The sequence below is a fragment of the Hakea prostrata genome, chromosome 10 (assembly GCF_041222555.1).
Source record: "Hakea prostrata isolate BN-2017 chromosome 10, UWA_Hpros_2, whole genome shotgun sequence".
Lineage (NCBI taxonomy): Eukaryota > Viridiplantae > Streptophyta > Magnoliopsida > Proteales > Proteaceae > Hakea > Hakea prostrata.
In genome coordinates, this window is record NC_142609.1 from 5,863,795 (window position 1) to 5,882,827 (window position 19,033).

General features: G+C 36.6%; 4 protein-coding genes across 4 annotated transcripts; 2 read left to right on the forward strand and 2 right to left on the reverse strand.

The window, feature by feature from the left end:
• Window positions 1-3,086: 3,086 nt before the first annotated feature.
• Window positions 3,087-4,044, forward strand: LOC149001693 (major strawberry allergen Fra a 1.07-like). Its single transcript, XM_089137777.1, has 2 exons — window positions 3,087-3,346; window positions 3,634-4,044. Exons 1-2 carry the CDS (start codon window positions 3,166-3,168, stop codon window positions 3,930-3,932), a joined length of 480 nt encoding a protein of 159 aa, XP_088993903.1. The 5' UTR covers window positions 3,087-3,165; the 3' UTR covers window positions 3,933-4,044.
• A 3,832-nt stretch (window positions 4,045-7,876) lies between these two features.
• On the forward strand, window positions 7,877-8,110 carry LOC149001694 (uncharacterized). Its single transcript, XM_089136296.1, has one exon. It carries the CDS (start codon window positions 7,877-7,879, stop codon window positions 8,108-8,110), a length of 234 nt encoding a protein of 77 aa, XP_088992422.1.
• A 248-nt stretch (window positions 8,111-8,358) lies between these two features.
• On the reverse strand, window positions 8,359-13,487 carry LOC149001695 (phenylacetaldehyde reductase-like). Its single transcript, XM_089136295.1, has 6 exons — window positions 12,692-13,487; window positions 11,715-11,884; window positions 10,294-10,482; window positions 9,967-10,129; window positions 9,421-9,607; window positions 8,359-9,116 (listed from the first exon to the last, which is right to left on the reverse strand). Exons 1-6 carry the CDS (start codon window positions 12,807-12,809, stop codon window positions 8,972-8,974), a joined length of 972 nt encoding a protein of 323 aa, XP_088992421.1. The 5' UTR covers window positions 12,810-13,487; the 3' UTR covers window positions 8,359-8,971.
• Window positions 13,488-14,701: 1,214 nt separating this feature from the next.
• LOC149001696 (phenylacetaldehyde reductase-like) lies at window positions 14,702-19,033 on the reverse strand. The gene is made up of 7 exons (XM_089137150.1): window positions 18,916-19,033; window positions 18,253-18,394; window positions 17,908-18,136; window positions 17,168-17,374; window positions 16,858-17,020; window positions 16,148-16,334; window positions 14,702-15,753 (listed from the first exon to the last, which is right to left on the reverse strand). The coding sequence occupies exons 1-7, from the start codon at window positions 19,031-19,033 to the stop codon at window positions 15,609-15,611; spliced, it is 1,191 nt and encodes a 396-aa protein (XP_088993276.1). The 3' UTR covers window positions 14,702-15,608.

A 19,033-nucleotide genomic window follows, 5' to 3' on the forward strand; every position in this document is an offset into this window, starting at 1 on the left:
CGTCTGTAGCAACCAATCAAATGACAGACATGTCCAATAAATAAATAAAGTCAAATCCATGAAAAGAGTTTGACTAGATTTAATGTGCCAGATGATGTACGTTGTACTTTAGGACTGAAAATTTTCCAAGTACAGAGGGATATTGAGAATTTTCTGCAACTTTTGCTAACAGATGATAATTAAGATATTTGATCAGGAAGATGACCTAAAAATGCCAATTGACCAATCTTGAGGGGACTTTAATTTTGATTTGAGCTTGTAAGAAAAATAAGGAGTATTGGGTTGTTGAATGATGATCATTGTTATTAGATGAATTATTCATGTTAGATAACAACCCTCCTTATCATTGTTATTTGTAAAAGAGCTTTAACAATACCATTAGATCAACATAAACAATACTTGCAGAAGCTTCCTATTAAATGAAAAACTATAGAGGGTAGTATCCAATCCACTTGCTAGATATCTAATGTAAGTGCTCTTGAGCTGCTGTATCTGTTGATCATTCTTTAATAGAAATCACGTAATTAAAACTTTTATGTCTTAATTCACATGGTTTCTTTAACTTGTATTGGCAACCTCAAGATCATTGGTTTTTCCAGCTTTATTCTCTCCATACAAGCTGAATTTGTCCAGAATAGTCTCTCTATTTTTATTTTTATGGTTGGTCATCTTGGCATCTTCTGCTGAACAACTTGACTCCTGAAAATCTTCTTGATCAAGATTTGTTCCTCTGTGAAGTATCGATTTATCCTCAAATTGAATGGTACCGGACATGCTAGCTCTTGTTGCTTCTTTAGATTCCCCCACTGGAAGTCTTTCATGGTGCACTCGTCGGCACCTTCCACAGCAACGACCCTCAAATCATGATGAACATCTATCTGGTGCCATCTTCCAAGATTCAACCTCTCTCTCCTTATTCTCAGCTCATCCAATTGCAACTTTCAGAGCCTTTCCCGAGTTCCCTGCTGTTCCAGCGGCAGAAAACAGTCCTGAATTTACTGTCCCTGTTGGTTTAAAGGCCCTAGTCATTCCTGATAACACCCACAACCATCATGCACGATGCACCTATTGATCTTGTAACTGTGCTTGATGTACCAGTGGAAGCATGGCAGGATCAAAACTTACACTTTTGGCTTTGGCTCAAATCATGATGCTGCTGCCATGCATGCCATGTCAGATGCATCAGGTGGGATGTTCTCCTTCATACAGACTGCTAGTATCATACAAGATGCCTAAATTTGCCAGATGCATTGGTGGCCTTCTCAATGTTTTTGCTCAGGAACTGCAGCTCACAGTGAGAACTGTCACCCCAGGTGTGACTATTGGGTCAATACCTTCAGGAAAGCACCCTAGCTAGTGAAATCTTTGACCAAGGCCAGATGGGTATAGATGAAGTTGAAGATTTTTATGCTGAAAGAGATCTTAAATGTAATAAGCAGATGCAAATTGTGTGACATGAAAAGAGAACAAAAGCAAAACAGAAGAACGAGTTGTTCACTGAGTTCCATAGTATTTAATGAGATCATTTTTGTCATTTATAAACGAATATGTGAATTCCAGGTTAACAGAGGGATTTAAGCTTCATTTGACTGGGTTGATCTCTAATGTCAGTCTGGTTGTAACTTCACAAGATTGGAATTAGCCTTTATGAAAGAGTGATAATGCATAAGGATTAATTAACTGTTCATTAAAATAGAGGAGCAGAAGGAAGAGAGGATCAGGGTTTCCTTTACTAGGTGAAACAACTCCTCCAATTAATAGTGGAAATAGTAACTATATTTTTTTTTAGAACTAGTAGGTTTATATTAGATAGATATAATTATTATATATATATGCACTTTGGGATCTTGCTCTTAATCTCGAGGAGATTAGATTCTTCACCTCAATACTATGAAGCATTGATTTTTGCCGACTGATCTAACATCATAGGTGTTGGTTATGTTCCTATTATCAACACCAGGGGAGGACCACTCCCATGCGGTTTGGTAGTCCGCACCTCTTAGGTTCAAATCCTTTTGCTCCTCTGTTTCTTGCATTGTTTCTTGTATTGTGGGCAGTTGTGTGCTCTTTCACCTAAGCATCGGGTTGTTACCAGCTTTTACGGACTATCCTAGGCCTCGATGGAGCTATGTTAACTGGGACAATGCTTGCATAGATCAATCTCGAAAATCCAAAAATTGTGTTAGCCGGCCGGGGGGCAAAATCGCCATTACTACATCTACTCTTTTTTCATCCGAAAAAAAAAAAAAAAACCAATCCTGTTATCCGATGGATGACATGATATTATATTCTTACATTCACAATTAAGCAAACTTTGACTAAAATCTGCTTCTAGAAAATATAAGTGCCTCTTTCTCTTTTTGAATAACTTATGTTCAACATAGTTGAACGATAGGAAAAAAATCATGAGGCGGCCATAATAAGGTATTTATTGAGAAATTCTTGTGTCTCATTGCTGTCTTTGATTCCAAAGTTCAAATAAACTTTTCTTTCAGGGAAAGTAAAGTTTAAAGTTAACAACTTTATTTTTAGTATGAGATGACCATTACACAGGTACATCCATCAACTCATCCAAGTGAAAGAAACAAATAGATTTGCTGTTGTGAGTATAATTTTCCATCAATAGAGAGTCGCAAACTCGAACCATTAGTAGATGATGGATTTTACTGAGAAGAGTGACTATTATATCTATGGCAAATAGGAGAGTACATGTATGAGAATCTATACAGATTGGAGTCCATAGATATTTGATCCTTGATCTATTAATGTTTTTCGAATGGGTATTTTGGATGGATCATCTAAATATAAACGCATGGATATACACGAGAATATCACTCCAACCCCAATTAGATTTTTCAAACTCTTTCTCAAATGGACCAAGAAGTTTCAAATATCAATAGATGCGTGAAATATCGAAGGTTTTATATACATATACAAAGAGTATGACATTATTATATGTAAGAGTTCCAAGTCAAATTTAAACAGGTCCAAATGACAATGACTTGATGGCTATCTTGACATCTTAAATCTTTCTATAAATACCGGTTCCTTTCTCTTCTGTTATCTCCAACCCAAGTTCCCTAGCTATCAAAGCTTATATCAATACCCTCTTTCTTCTCTTCCTGTTCATATTTCATACCATCACTATCTTGGTTCAGAAAAATAATGGGTGTCACCACCTTTAGTGAGGAGATCAGTGGCCCAATTGCTCCTGATAGGATCTTCAAGGCTGGTGTCCTTGATTCACACAACTTACTTCCCAAGCTCCTTCCAGACAAGATCAAAAGTATTGAAGTTCAAGGTGATGGAGGACCTGGATCCATTGAACAGATCAACTTAACTGAAGGTTTGCCCAGATTACGTTTCAGTTTTTTGAATTTTTTCCACTTTTGAGGATCTTAGGTGCTTAATTGAATGCTTTAAAGAATATAAATCTGTGAATTAAGATTTAAGAACATTTTATGCTTAATGATAAGAAGGAAAAAAAAATGTTTGTTTGTCAAATAATGACTTTTTCTAGTTGTCCTTTTTTGACAATGGATGAAAAGGAATAAGAATTACATCCTACTTTTCAAAGGCAACTCATTACTTTGGAAATGACGACACTTCGTTTTCTTTGTCTAACATATGCAGATGGTCCTTTCAAATACATCAAGCACCGGATTGAAGAACTTGACAAGGAGAATTTTGTGTGCAAAGTTGCTCTGATCGAAGGTGGTGTAATTGGGGACAAGATCACCAAAGTTGTTCAAACAGTTAAGTTTGAAGCCTCTCCAAATGGTGGATCCATTTGTAAGGTTATAACAGAATTCCATACTAATGATGATTCGGAAGTGAAAGAAGAAGAAGTCAAGATTGGAAAGGATATGGCAATAGGGGTCTCCAAACTTGTGGAAGCTTACCTCTTGGAGAACCCAAATGCCTATGCTTAAGACTCTTTGTATAGCTCTATAAAGCAGAAATAGTTCAACTTCCTCAATAATAAGAGGGTGCTTTGTTTGGGTTGTGGTCCTTGTGAGTTGTGATGAAAATAAAGCCAGATTTGCATGACTCATTGTAGTTAAATTAAATTTTTTCAAAATTTTCAACCAAAAGAAAATTTCAAAATTTTGATTCAATCCAGGTGTGTAGTTGGAAACAAACTTGGGATCTGTTTGCGATCTATTTGATAACTTATTGAAAAACAGTTTTTGCCATTTCTTGTTTCGAGAAATAAAGAAATTGGCAAAAAATTGTTTCATAAAATTTGTGCAACACAAATTGAAATTTATGAGAATTTTTGCTTTAAGAAACACTTTTGACTCTCTCGTTTTGGATCAAAAGCTGAACGTTGGGTTTAAGTGAAACAATTTTAAAGAGAGGTATTCACAGAATTTGGTATCCTAAACATAAGAATCTTGCTAAAACCCTCTTATTCTATAATAGGGCTCTTCCATTTTGCTTCTTGAACCCCAACAATAGGGCTTGTTCAATTCTTTATCGTCTGTATCTCTAGTGATCAAAGTTCATCTTGATTTTCTCTATCATGTGAAACCTCAACCCTCTTATTTGTCGTGCCTTTTTGAGAGAGCTACGTAGTTCGAGATGGGAAAAACTCATCGGTTGTGCACATCTCTCTATTGTGCACAGCAGTGCACATATATACTAAATGATTAGTTGTGATTAAAAGCTCAATTTTAAATTTTAAAAATCTTCAATAGTCTTGTATTTACTTTGTTTTCTCAGCCAATCATTTGATATATATGTGCACTGTTGTGCACAGCAAAGAGATGTGAACAACAGAGGATGTTTTCCTAATTCAAGACACGGTCAAGTTCCCCTCTTTGTGAGGGAAACATATCCTCCATCCCCACTATTTTCATGCCTTCAAAATTTTTCTCTTGCCACCTTAACAGACAATCTTTTTTCATCTTTTGACAAAAAAGAAATATATTACTTTTTAATTTACCTATATCAGGTAAGCTGTGAGAGAAAAATATTTAAGGCATAGGGGCAATGGAAGTAGAGGATTTGGACTCCTTTGGGATAGAGTAACCAAGTTCACATAGAAGGTTGATCTCACTTTCTTGCATCGTTTCAGTATTTGGACTGGACTAGACCAAATCATTTTGAGAGCATAAAATCAACTTGGGAGGGTATTGGATTGGCATACTTTTTAGTAGTTTAGTGTTTTCCCTAGAACTATAAACGGATCGGATTCGGCTCAATTACGCTATTACCTATATCCAAATTTGATAAGTAAAACAACTATCTAACTCTAATATAACGTCGGGTGAATATTTACAGGAAAAAATCAAATTCCACCCTGATAAAGTATCCAATTACTGATTACTGGTTGTCATTCTTTATATTTTTCAGTTGGTAATTATTGATTCAAAATTCAATTATCAGCTCTTTTAGAGGAAAGCAAATTATTTAATCTAATGTTTTTCCGTAGTTTAGGGTGAGTTCAACCTATCAACTAAGAATCGGTTCAAAGTTAAGTGTCAAAATGTCACCTCGTGAGACACCATTTGAAATGTGAACATACATACCATATTTTTTTAAAATAAAAAAGAAAGCATTTTACTCTAATCGGATTGAATTTTAACTAAATATTATTTGATCCAAATATCAATTATCCGAATCTGAATCCATTACATGTTAAACGCATAGAGATATATTCTAGTAAAAAGAATTTTTATTTTGAAAATTCTTAAACAAATACGAAGATTTCAACTATCCATTCAAAGATCTAGTTTTTTTAGTCTTTTGGGGTTGATAGACAACTTGAAGAGTTTGGATCACCTCCCGTAATGCTCTCGTGACACACTGACACTTTTGTACTCAACATTTTGTGTGGGGCCCACGTGAGACTCAGTGATGGTCCCATCTTTGGGAAAAAAAATATTATACTTAAAGGTAGACCCCACACACAACGTGTGCTAAAAAAAAGCGTTGAGATGATCCAGACGCTTGGTTGTGTTTGTCAATTTGAAACCAGTGGGTCCTCAGTCGGCTCTACAAGGCTACCCAAAACTTATATATATTTTGCTGTGCCTTGTGTCTCCACATTATTGAGCCCTTTTTTGAAAACGTGCTAAGAGTCCTTGTGGAGCAACTGCTCCGATCTCTAGATCACATTCTTCTGTTAATGGTTGCCTGAGTTTCTGGGTTTAGTTTCTTGGATTAAAATCGTGTTGATCTGTTGATTCAAAGTTTCAGGTACTTTTCTCTCTGGATCACTCGATCTCTGCGATGCTTTGTTTTGTTTGGTTTAAAAAAAAGCAAAATGCAGGTCTACTTTGATTGTTAATACATATTTCTTTCTATGAAGCTGATGAGTAATGGTTATCTCTCAAAATGCCTGGCCTATTTAGTTTCAATCCAAATTCTTTTCTTTTTATTATGGTCACTGAGAATTTGTTTCTGACAAGTATGTTTTCAGTGTGGTATTGATCTCTCTACGGGCTTTGTGGACTGTAGTCTGCCTTTGTTTTTTATGTCTGTTTTGGTGGTTCGAGCTTCTGTTCGAAATTAATTTTATTCTGATGAAGCATTTCATCTTTTAACGCCTAAATCCATTCTTTTTATAAGTTATTTTCTGTAATGCAGGATCTGTGTTTTATTTATTTCCTCCTCATGCTGAGGCAGAATTAGCATGTTCTGTGTTTTATTTATTTCCTCCTCATTTTTTTAGAATATTTCTCAATGCTACCATAGTTATAAACCCAGTAGCTAAGCAGGTCCATGATGGTTTTCTATGTCCCTCTGGGATCATTAGGTCTGTTGGACCAAAAACAGACCTAATGGTGCCTGAGAGGAGCTTATGTTGAAATCATCTACATTCCACTGTCATAACATTGGTCTGTTCTTCATTTGAAAGTTTTTCTTGAGTTCCTAACTTGAAGTATGTGTCTGTGGGTGTAGTATAGTTAATTGCCTACAAATTCCACTGTCATAACATTGTTATTTTGTCTAAACTGAATAGTTTTCCATCAAACAATCCCTTGTGGTATTCAGTTAATCATTTTCAGAGCTAATGACAGTTTCATATGAAAAACATAAGAGCATGTTCTTTGAAAAAAATTTTTCTAGTTCTTGGCATCAAAGGAGGTGAAGAGTTGGTAAAGGAAGCTGGTCTAAACCGGCAGGTGATATGTGTTTGGCTAATCTTACCTACCTGCTTGGTGCCCTCACCTAGAATGTTCTGTTAGGAAATTCATTTGTATGTGACTCTCCTAGAGAAAATTTATCTTGTACCTCCAGGTGTCTATTTGAAATTGTAATTCATTTTCTTCAACTTCACTTTTCTTCCCCTCCTGTATGTTACATTTTCTTTCTTCTTCCTCACATTATCATTAAACCAAAAACTTATAGGAGATACCTGAGACAGACCATGCTCTCTTCTATCAAATAAGCCCCAGCCAGTCAATTCAGGGGTTCAGCCAATTCAACTGTCCTAGAAGGATGACTAACACAATTTTCTACAGCATGAGTGGCACCACTTGCAGCTCTAGATACAAGATATATTATAATTTTGTTCACTAGATGCAGATCCTGAATGGAAATGGAACTAAGCCAACCATGATCCTTATCATAGGCTTCCTAACTTAAAAGAAAAATATACTGTGCTTCTAACATCTACATGTAGAAAATTTATCTTTATTCAATCATAGCTAGTCTCAGATTGTTTCAAGTTTGATGTTGGGTACCCTTGTGTTAGAGGGAGTTTGTAGCAGTGATTTCATAGTCTTTTAAGTATATAAATTTATCATTTGATTCCCTTCTAATGCATTGGCCAACAGCCAGAAGAAAAGGCTGGTATCAGATTGATTTCTTATGGTTTCATAGACATTGTCCTTACATCGGTAGTGAATCTTCTGTTATGCAGGATATGGGCTTGTGGACGCTGGTGGAAGGCCTTCTTCTTCTTGCAAATGCATTGGCAATACTGAATGAGGAACGGTTTCTTGCTCCCAGAGGATGGGGCTTCTTGGAAGTCTCAGGAGTCAGAACAAAGACACTAAAGGGACAGCTTATAGGATTAGTATATGCAACCCAGTTCTTGAGACTTCCCCTCATAGCTCTCAATATCATCTTCATCATTGTAAAACTAGTGTCTGGTTGAGTTTGAAGGGGTTGAGAAACTAAATGACTGAGATTCTTTTATTGGTATGGTCTCTTGTTGCAGGTTAAGGAATTTATCTTTTCTTCATGCTATATCAGTAAAGAGGTTTTAAACTGTCTAAAAGGATATATTATCTTTTGGTTTCTTCAGACAAATTGATTCTGAGATTGGAACAAGTTAGCTACAAAAAGGACTAGAAAAAAATACATACTGATAACAGAAACAGTAAATCAATAATAATAGTATAGAAATATAGAACTGGTCCCAAGAAATAAAGAGACAGGCCTTCAACAAGGTAAACTAAGTTTGTAAAAGCTTCTCAACAGGTAAATATAGACCTACCCATTGATCCAGGAAGACCCCTACCTTATCCATTTTAAGTCAATATCTCTTATGTAGAAGGAGACCCTTATCTAGTTAGCCACTCCAAGAAGTAAGAACCATTATCCTTTGCTCTTAACTGCGAGAATTGTTGAGCAACCAGAGACACAGACGAATAGCCTCCGAGCGGTAAATTTACAATGCACATCTAGTTTTCTAATACAGAAACAGCACCTACCTGCACAATGCAGGCTTCTTAAACAAACAAAACCCTCTTTGTTAGAACCACATAAAGAGAAGGCCTATGAAACAGGATGTTATACAACATCCAGACTTCTTAAACTTTAGAATATCCGTAAAGAATGAGAAGAGAATATTCTCTGAACATTTTTATTACAAACAATCATATGATACAGTGTTCACATCCTATAACGACTTAAGATGAAGTTTAAAGCAACAGATTTCGTGAAATCGACTCACTTGTCTTTTTCTTTTCTTTTTTTTCTTTTTTTCATTTACATCACATCCATCAAAAGAGCTTCAAGAACTAAAGAAGCCATTCTCCTTGAAGCTTTCAACGGTTTCCTTCAGGCTCACCTCCAACGAGATGAAGTTTATCCCCAAGGTTTTTGCTTTCTCCTGGGACAATTGGAAGGTTGACGCATAAGGCTTGTCATCAGCACACCTGCCAATAATTAAGAAATAAATATTGTATCTTCTCAACAGATGAAACAGTACAAATCTTAGTTTGTGACTAAAAGGTCATGAAAGAACCTACAAGCAGACATGAACTACAAATTATGTTGAAATATCAAGATAGTTTGTGACCAGAAGTCGAATATCAAATTTTAGTTCATATGTCCAAGTTCAAAATGTAAAACTACACAAACCCTAGTCTACTTGATAAAGGTGTAAGCAAAATGGGAACTAATGTATCATCAAAGGTAACCATAAACTACATCTTATTTTATCTGGATTGCAAAACTTACTTTTCAGGAAGGTGCAGAGTTGGATAAAGTTCATGCAAAATTTTCACAATTTGTGAATAATGAGCAACTCTTGAAGCTAATCCATATCTTCCATTGGCTGAGGGGATCTCAAATGCCTGAATATGTGCATTTGCAACATCTCTAATATTAACCCATCCATATGCTTCATTGGGAAATGTGTCTGCCCCTGCAGCAGTTCAAATATTATAACATACATCATAAGAATTAGATAGAAAAATAAAATACAAGGTTGAAAAATAGGCTTTCTTTTCTTTCTAAAAACACATAAGAAACATATTCCCTTAAATAATTATTAACCCTAATCACATTTTGTCACGAAGTTGCCAAGGTGATGCCAAGACAACATGTCTTAGAACTACCCAGAAAGGGTTCATAAATTTACGGAACCTCATATTGATTTTTTTGATCTTTTATTTCATGAATGTTTGACCAGAGAAATGGGGGTTCAGAATTGCTTCAATTGTTTTACTCAAGGGGGATTGAAAGGGTGGGGGGAAACTTAAGTAATAGGTGAGGTGAGCATACCATTTACTAAGTTCAGAAGTAACCCACTAGTTGTGTTTAGTGTGGGCTGTAAAAGGGGACCAATCACCATGCCTGGATTTATCGTAACCATGTCTATCCCTTTCTCTTTTGCAAATTTCCAGGCAGCCTCCTCAGCCAAGGTCTTTGAAAGTGCATACCATCTCTATAACGGAACAAGAAGTTCATCAGATATACTGGACCAGTGAGCTAGTAAACCCATAACGTAGTACAAGACTCAAAGTAAGACATTCATAGAAACCTGTCGGACTCCTGAAGGGCTCCAGCACTTAGAGAATAAAAAAAATGCATAACCATGCATATACACACCTTACTCTCTTTGCAGATTTCTGGATCTGAGAATGAAGTTTCATCAATAACAAGATCTGGCGATCGAGGTTTTCCATTGGATGACATGGCAGCAACAGATGATGTGACAACAACTCTTTTAACAGACGGAGCCTTTACACAGGATCTAAGAATATTAAGAGTCCCATTTACTGCAGGATCAATTAATTCCTGAAATTCATAGAGAAACATAGAATGAACATGTGTAAGAAGAATCACTAATGGTATATATGAAAATAGAATTTATATTTGTGAACAACAGAAGAGATTATTCCTAAGGGAATGATTTAAGTATATACGATGTAAAATCCTGAGACTACAAAAGTCAAACATAAATGTCAGAAGAATCAATGACCAATTATGGAGTGAGGAAAAACATAGACATGCCAAGAAGCATTCAAAAGGCCTAAATAGCCTATGCAAAACGTTCATGGACAATTCAAACATCTATTCCCATCTTGTCATTCACACTATGGGTTTAGGTACAGGAAGTTCAACCAGGAATACTTTGATCCAATCAATAAGCTCAAATTGCCCCATCTCATTGATGATTTTTTTTTAACGCTAGCACTGACACAGCATCTGAGTTTCTGGCACAAAACTTTGTTATCCTTTCCTCCTATAAGGCAGGTTTCAACCATATACCTCTATCCAAATGGTGAAATCAGTTATCATTTGCTGTGTAAGGTAATGCATAAGCACTACTATAAGTAGCACAAATTGAAAGCACAATTTTCAAATGGCATCATGCTTATCTAGATAAGGAAACTGTATGTGTGGATTAACAGTAATTGAATGTCCTCCAGTTCATTAGTTCCAATAAAAATCCTACAACAGAAATGAATACTCCCTCTATGCAGTGTCACTCATTCAAACTAACAGGACAATATTGTAAGAGCATCAAATTTTCCAATACATTTGCATGGTTCCTACTTTAGTAATTAAATGAAGTGTTTCTATTTTCAGGATTGCAGCAAATATGGATGTTGTTTAATCACACATGATTCCAGATCCCATGCTTCGCTTTTCTTCCCAAATGTTGCTTGGGCCAAATTATAGTGCAATGTCTCGACTACAAGATTTATTAATTCTAAGATATATGAAGACCAATTAAAAGCAGTATATACACCAACCTCAGACCATTAAAAATGAGAAGAATCTTACAATCATGCAGAGCTAAGCCAACAGATCAAGGGGGTGGGAAGGAAGTCCAGCTCAGTCGCATAAGATCTAGGGGGCAATCAGAAAATACAGGAATGGTTGAAGATAATTTTTGTACAAATTACCATTTCAATTCACCTATTTCATCAAATCTGGGATGTGATGTACAATTTGTAGCAAGGCAAAGTTACAAAATGCTAAGTAACAGTTGAAACTATATGAATGACCTAATTGAAATGAACCTGTGGATCCTTGGTTGTAAAATCAACAGGAGATGCTGTGTGGAAAACACCTTCACAACCATCAACTAAAGAATCAAATGATCCTTCTTCCAATATGTTTCCTTTGAATAATTGAAGTCTTTCCTTAGCCCCATCAAGAGCAAACAAATGTTCAGTTTTCTTTGGATCATCTGCAATAGAGTTAACGAATTAAAACAACAAGAACACAGGCTTCCTTGGCCTACACAAAAGTCAAACGTACAATATCATAAGTGTGATGCCAAACAGTCACGATGGAATAGCAAGAATTTTGTGTGTCATCCTTAAAGATGACCTGGAAGTACGAACTTTATGAGGATTTTCTATCACCAAATGCAGGAAAAAGACCCAATGAAAGAAGTTGACTATCATCTTGAATTTGATCTGAGAGGAAATATGATGCCTTCGATGCACTCGGATGAGAATAATATGATTTAGGTTCATCAACAAGAGAAAGTAACAGAGGAAACAATTTCCAAGATATATAGATACTGAAATTTCTAGGGTTAGAAAGCTGGAACAAACCCATGTGATAAAAACAAAATTATGGTTAACCAAACCCAATTGTGGGCAGGACCCAGACGACAATGATTCAGGATTGAGTCAAGAGAGTGAAAACTTAGAGAACAAAGAAAAAGAGTCCACTACGGAGGAACATAAAGGGCTTCCGCATTCATCAACAAAACTATCAATCTAGAAGTTGCAACATTAAATGTCTAAGGAGGAACGTCACAGATGACATTTGAGGCAAAACATCGAAATGGGTGATGCCATGATTTAAAAGAATCAAAACAGAATCGAAATAGAACTGATCAAAGTATGTAGCAAGTAACCTAATAAATCTCAAAAATTGGAGTAGAGACAGCAGAGCATCTCCACTATACTATAACTATGAAGCTTGGTAACAGAAATAAGAATACAGAGAGCCACATCACACATGGAAGAAGAGAAAAACTAACTTGGGTCTCGAACAGAGGCTTTAACAATGTATCCTTTGGCAAGCAGAAGCTTCACCAGCCATGAGGCGATGTACCCAGAAGCACCAGTGACGAACACGGTCTTCCCACCAGAGCTCATTGTTTCTGAGATCTTGGGTTAGCTCTACTTTGTAATCTTGTTGCGAGCTTTGTCGCTTATATTGAACAAAATAAATGGTCAGAGAAGGAAAAAATCAGTAGTATACGTACGCAGTGACGTATCCTTAAGCATACCAACTTCTGAACAACCTCAAAAAGAGAGCCCTTTGAATTGACTGACCATCCTTTGTTTTGGGGGAAGAGAGAAAGAACTCAAAGAAGAGACTTCCCTAATCATTTAATTCTTTTTCGACAGAAGGAAAAAATAAAATAAAATAAAATAAAAGATAAATAAATAAACAAAAGAAAGAGAAAGAGAGACAGAGACAGAGACAGAGAAAACAAGTTAAAGAACTTCAATTATAAATGGAGGCGGACATGAAGACTTGAACAAGAGAAAGAAAGTAAGGAAGAAGAAGAAGGTGAGGACCCAAGAGATGTCGTGTTTTTAGAAATGTTATTACAATCTTTCAAAATCGTAAGTGGAAAATCTCAAATCCCTCGTGTTTTATAATAGAACGTAATAGTATACGCGTTAGTCAGCCAATGTAGTTTTCAGTGAACCCGAGCCATTTTTGTTGGAAAAGTGATCGATCTACTTAAGAAGAATCTTAGCTGAAGAAGATGCTTTCTTCTCAAATTTAAAGATCTTAAGTTATATTTGTTAGGCCCAGCAGTCGAAGCTGAGTTTTGGTGGTTTGGGATCCACTCCTTCTGAGCAAGATGGAGATAACAGTGGCTATAATGTTCTTAGTTGCCATTGCTGCTCGTTATTTATGGTGGTTTCTCATAATCTTGCGTCCGTTACGGGCCCAGAGTGTGGCCCTTGATGGGTTGTACCCGGGGGTGATGGACAACTACGACCATTTAAAGAAGTGCCCATTAGATGACACCCGGATAGGTAAGCTAGAGCTGCAGCAAGAATCTTAGGGTTGAGGATCCTAGGGGAACGTGCCTACTGTTGAGGTCATGGATAAAAGAAACCAAAGCCTACTTAAGATGACCTATTGTTCCGACCCAGAGGTTGAACACAAAAAAAAAAAAAAAAATTTAGGGGCCCACAGCCTGGTCAGCTCAAACCGCCCCCGCGGGGGTGTCCGGACACCTCCCTCCAACACATGATAGTCAACTTCATCCTCAATGGATGAGACACATCATCACTAGCATTGACATGGCTCTTCTGGTTGCTAACGTTTTACCCAAAAGTGAAAGAGAAGATCTTGCATGATACTTGCATAGTTCTAATGGAGACACATGATGATGACACCTCAAAATGGTTGAAGGAGTTGTTACTCTTCGATGAGTTAGAGCGACTAGTCTATTCGAAAGTAGCATTGTAATAAACACTTTGGTTGTACCCGCTGGTGCCACATAACGTAAAGTATGTGGTTACTAACAACGTGCTACTAGACAGCACATTCTTACTCAAACATTCAAAGATATTTTTTTGAGCATACTCTGTGGGGAGGATGGAGCAGACTTAGGGGGAAGATTGCATGGAATTATGGCCGGAAGTGTGGTTGTTACCAGTCGACAAGAGTTACATAGCACATGACCAGTTCAAGTTCGTGTCATTCAATGCAGGACCCTGTATCCATATTGGGAAGGACATGGCTTATTTACAAATGAAGTCCATCACTACTATAGTGTTGCTTAGGCATTGGCTAACTTTAGCACGAAGGCACTATATGGAGCAGAAGTCATGCTTAACCTTGTTGATGGTAGATGTGCGCCCCCCGGGATCTCATGACCATCATTGCTGCAATTTGCAAGGAGGAGCACTAATAGCTACCATTAACTAGCACAACTGCCATATTGATGTGTTTGGTACTTAGGAATAAAGATTAAAGACTACCACAAAGATTGTTTGGTCACTGGGGGAGGGGGGGGTTTGGCTATTACAAGTCAAGTGTTTCTTTTGGACTTGTGTTTCTCATTATCCTATAAATGGGTTAAGCTTTGGATTATGTTAAAATGAACACCCTAAGATTAACGAATAAAAATGAAAACAAATCAATGACGGACGCTAAATTTGACATGGTTCACATACCAATACGAAAGTCATGAAGAAGTTTTCACCATATATTAGCTAAAAACTCCCAAAAAAGGTGTTACAAGTTCTAACCCAAAACCCCAAGTCCAAAACCACAAATCTCATTGTGCTTACAAGGGAACAATGAAGTATATAAATAATTTCCCAAACGGATAATTTGATTGATTTATCAGGGTGCCTTGTACAATACAGGTTAATGGCTGCCCAAGATCTCTGCTACTGTCACATATCTAGTCAACTACTCCCAGAAGCAAGAACCATTACCCTTTACTCTTCCACTGCTAGAATTGTCGAGCAACAACCAGAGATAGAGACAAATAGCCTCTGGGCAATATATTTACAATGCACATCTAATTTTCTATTCCTGAAACAACACTTACCTGCACAATGGTGGGGCTTCTCAATGAAACAAAACCCTCTTTGTTAGAACCTCCTAAAGAGAAGTCTTGTGACACAAAGAGTTATACAACATCCATACTTCCTAAACTTTATAATATCCATAAAGATAAAGAAATGAGCAGAGAACATCTCTCATTACATATTTTCATGTGATATAGTGACTCACATCTTATAATGACTTACGACGATGAAGTTTAGAGCAACAGACTATGAATCCACATGTCTTGTTTCTTATTACACAACATCTACTGAAAGAGATTCAAGAACTAAAAAGGCCTGAAGTTTAGAGCAACAGACTATGAATCCACATGTCCTGTTTCTTATTACATCACATCTACTGAAAGAGCTTCAAGAGCTAAAAAAGCCTTTCTCCTTCAAGCTTTCAATGGTTTCCTTCAGGCTTACCTCCAAAGGGGTGAAGTTTATCTCCAAGGTTTTTGCTTTCTCCTGGGAATATTGGAAGGTTGGTGCATAAGGCTTGTCATCAGCACACCTGCCGATAGTCAAGAAATAAATATTGTATCAATAGATGAAATAGATGAAATAGTACAATTCTTAGTTTCTGACAGAAAAAGATGGTCATGAAAGAACCTACAGGGAGACCTGTCCTATAAATTAAATATCAATATAGTTTGTGACTAAAAGAAGTTGAATATCAAATCTTAGTTCATATATCCAGGTTCAAAATTTAAAACTACAGAAACCCTAGTTTACTTGATAAAGGTGAAAGCAAAATGGGATCTTATGTATCATCAGAGGTAACCACAAACTGCATCTTATCTTATCTGGATTGCAAACTGCATCTTATCTTATCTGGATTGCAAACTGCATCTTATCTTATCTGGATTGCAAACAGCATCTTATCTTATCTGGATTGCAAAACTTACTTTTCAGGAAGCTGCAGAGTTGGATAAAGTTCATGCAAAATCTTCACAATTTGTGAATAATGAGAAACATTTGAGGCTACTAGATATCTTCCACTGGCTGAAGGAATCTCGAGTGCCTGAATATGTGCATTTGCAACATCTTTAACATTAACCCATCCATATGTTTCATTGGGAAATGTTTGTGCTCCTGCAGCAGTTCAAATACTGTAACATATATCACAAGAATGACATAGAAAAATAAAATACAAGGTTGAAAAATAGGCTTTTTCTTTATAAAAACACAAAAGAAACATATTCTCTAAATAACTATTAACCCTGATCATATTTTTCAAGGAGTAACCAAGGTGACGTGAAGACAAAAAGGTACACCTTAAGGTCCAAGATGACCAGTAACTCTGTGCCAAGGAATCAGTTAAAGCCGTAGCAACCTTGTGCTACAAATTTCAGTACTATCCACCCCAGAATCTGTTCAATGCAGCAGCCCACTGCACTGGGCATAGCCCTTTTTTATGAATGTAGATCCTATGACTTACACGTTGAATTCAGAAATGGTTTATAAATGTGTGGAACCTTGAATTAATTTTTTTGATTTTTTGATTCATGCTAATGTTTGACCAGAGAAATGGGTGTTCAGAATTGCTTCAAGAGTTTTATTCAATAGGGGTTGGAGCAGGGGGGGTGGGGGGAACTTGAATAATAGGTAAGCATACCATTTACTAAGTTCAGAATGAACCCAGTACTTGTGTTTACTGTTGGTTGTAACAGAGAACCAATCACTACGGATGGAATTATTGTAACCATGTCAATCCCTTTCTCCTTTGCAAATTTCCAGGCAGCCTCCTCAGCCAAGGTCTTCGAAAGTAAGTACCAAATCTATAACAGAAGAAGTTCATTAGATGTACTGGACAGTAAATTAGTGAATCCACAACCTAGTAAGGTCAAAGTAAGACATTCATAGAGCACGGTTCAATTCCAAAAGGGCTCAGACGATAAGAACTCAATAACACTGCATAAAAACACCTTAGTCTCTTTGCAAAACCCAGTCTCTTCGCAAAACTCTGGATCTGAGAACCAAGTTTCATCAATAACAACATCTGGTGAGCGAGGTTTTCGATTGTATTCAACTGCACCAATAGACGATGTGACAACAACTCTTTTAACAGATGGAGACTTTGTACAGGATCTAAGAACATTAAGAGTCCCCTTTACTGCAGGATCAATTAATTCCTGAAATGCATAGAGACACACATGAACATTTATGAGAAGACTCACTAATGGTTTATATGAAAATATAACTTATACTAGTGAACAACAGAAAAGAGTATTCCAAAGGGAATGATTTAACTATAATGATGGAAAATCCTGAGACCACAAAGGAAACATAAAATGTCAGTAAGAATCAACAACCAATTATGGAGCCATTTATCCCTGTCGAATGTCTTATGTCAGTAGGGCCAGTACAAAAGGTGTACCCAGCTTTCATTTTTAACCCCAGACCCTTAAAAATGAGAAAAATCTTATAATCGTGCAGAGCAAAGCAAACAGAGGAAGAGGGGTAGGGAGGAAGTCCAGTTCTGTGGTGTAAGATCTAGGAAATCAGAAAATACAGGAATGGTTGATTTACTGAAGATAATTTTCTACAAATTAGCATTTCAATTAATCCTATTTGATCAGATCTGGGATGTGATTTACAATTTGTAGCAAGGACACAAAATGCTAACTAGCAGTTGAAACTATTGAGTGATGTAATTGAAATGAACCTGTGGATTGTCTGCAAAATAAACAGGAGATGCTGTGTGGAAACCACCTTCACAACCATCCACTAAAGAATCAAATGATCCTTCTTCCAATAGGCTTGCTTTGAATAAATGAAGTCTTTCCTTTGCCCCATCAAGAGCAAATAAATGTTCAGTCTTCTTTGGATCATCTGCAATGGCATATGAACTGAAGTTAATGAAATCAAACAACAAGAACACAGGCTTCCTTGGCCTACACATTAAAGTTAAATGTGAAATGTCATAATTAAGTATGATGCCAAACGGTCACGATGGAATAGCAAGAATATGACTAGGTGATCACATTTAATTTGTAAGTTATCCTTAAACATGAGCTGGAAGTTTGAAATTTGTGACGATTTTCTATCACCAAATGTAGAAAAAGGAACCAACAAAAGAAGTTGACTATCATCTTGAATCTGCATTGGGAGGAAATATGATGCCTTTGATGCACTCAGATGAGAACTATATGCTTTTATGTTCAACAACAATAGAAAGTAACAGGGGAAACAATCTCCAAGATATCTAGATACTAAAATTTCTAGGGTGACAAAGCTGGAAGCTGTGCTATTATATAAATCCATGTGATAAAAACAAAGCTGTGTTTGACCAATCCCATTTATAGGCAGGACCCCATGAGACTACATTAAGTCAGTATTGAGTCAAGAGAGTGAAAACTTAGTGAACAAAGAAAAATGCCCTCGATGAAGGAGGAACATAAAGGGCTTCAGCATTCATCAACAAAGCTATCAATTTAGTTGTTACAACCTTAAATGTCAAGAAGGAACAGTCATAGATAACATTTGAGGCAAAACCTCGAAATTTGTGATGCTATAAATTCAAAACAGAACTGATTGAAGTACGTAGCAAGTAACCAAATAAATCTCAAAAATGGAGTAGAGATAACAGAACATCTCCACTATACAATACATATGAAGCTTGGCAACTGAAACAAGAATGGAGAGAGCTACGTAGAAGAAGAGAAATACTAACTTGGGTCACGAACAGAGGCTTTAACAATGTATCCTTTGGCAAGCAGAAGCTTCACAAGCCATGAGGCGATGAACCCAGAAGCACCAGTGACGAACACTATCTTCCCAGCACTACCCAT